Source organism: Papaver somniferum, unplaced genomic scaffold, assembly GCF_003573695.1.
Source record: "Papaver somniferum cultivar HN1 unplaced genomic scaffold, ASM357369v1 unplaced-scaffold_21690, whole genome shotgun sequence".
Taxonomy (NCBI): Eukaryota; Viridiplantae; Streptophyta; class Magnoliopsida; order Ranunculales; family Papaveraceae; genus Papaver; species Papaver somniferum.
This window is the reverse complement of record NW_020631809.1, coordinates 1-407: the sequence shown is the minus strand read 5'-3', so window position 1 is coordinate 407 and position 407 is coordinate 1. Positions and strand designations below refer to the sequence as shown.

The window sequence follows — 407 nt, the reverse complement described above, 5'->3', positions numbered from 1 at the left end:
ACTGCAACAAGATCATGCTGGTGGTGATGATGATGATTACGAGGAGGAGGATGAGGATGACACTGATGACGACGACGAGGATGATAATGTTGATGGAGGTGGTAATGATAATGGGATGGATGACGATGAGGATTCAGAAAGGAATGGTAAAAAGCGAAAATTGAAGGATTTGTCATTAAGCTATGAGTTTGCTCCGCGTGTAGTAGTACCACAACCATCAGCAATTGCAATGTCTGTTCCAAAATCTTCTTATGGTGGCCGGAAGAATGCTGCAGCTGATTGGACTGAACATGCAACATTTGTTCTGTTAGATACTTGGGGAGATAAATTTCTTCAGCTTGGAAGGAAAAGTCTTAGGCTAGATGAATGGATCGAAGTGGCTAAGAAGGTTTCATTGTTATCGAATG

The 407-nt window shown here is 42.0% G+C and overlaps 1 protein-coding gene across 1 annotated transcript in view; it reads left to right on the top strand.

Annotated features, from left to right (window-relative positions):
* Nucleotides 1-388, top strand: part of LOC113340455 (major centromere autoantigen B-like) — a gene marked incomplete at its 3' end in the record, with an annotated part of 678 nt that extends 290 nt beyond the window's left edge. Inside the window, exon 2 of the mRNA XM_026585593.1 lies at nucleotides 12-388. Coding sequence (XP_026441378.1) covers nucleotides 12-388 — 377 coding nt within the window. The remainder of the gene's footprint in view (nucleotides 1-11) is intronic.
* Nucleotides 389-407: the final 19 nt, after the last annotated feature.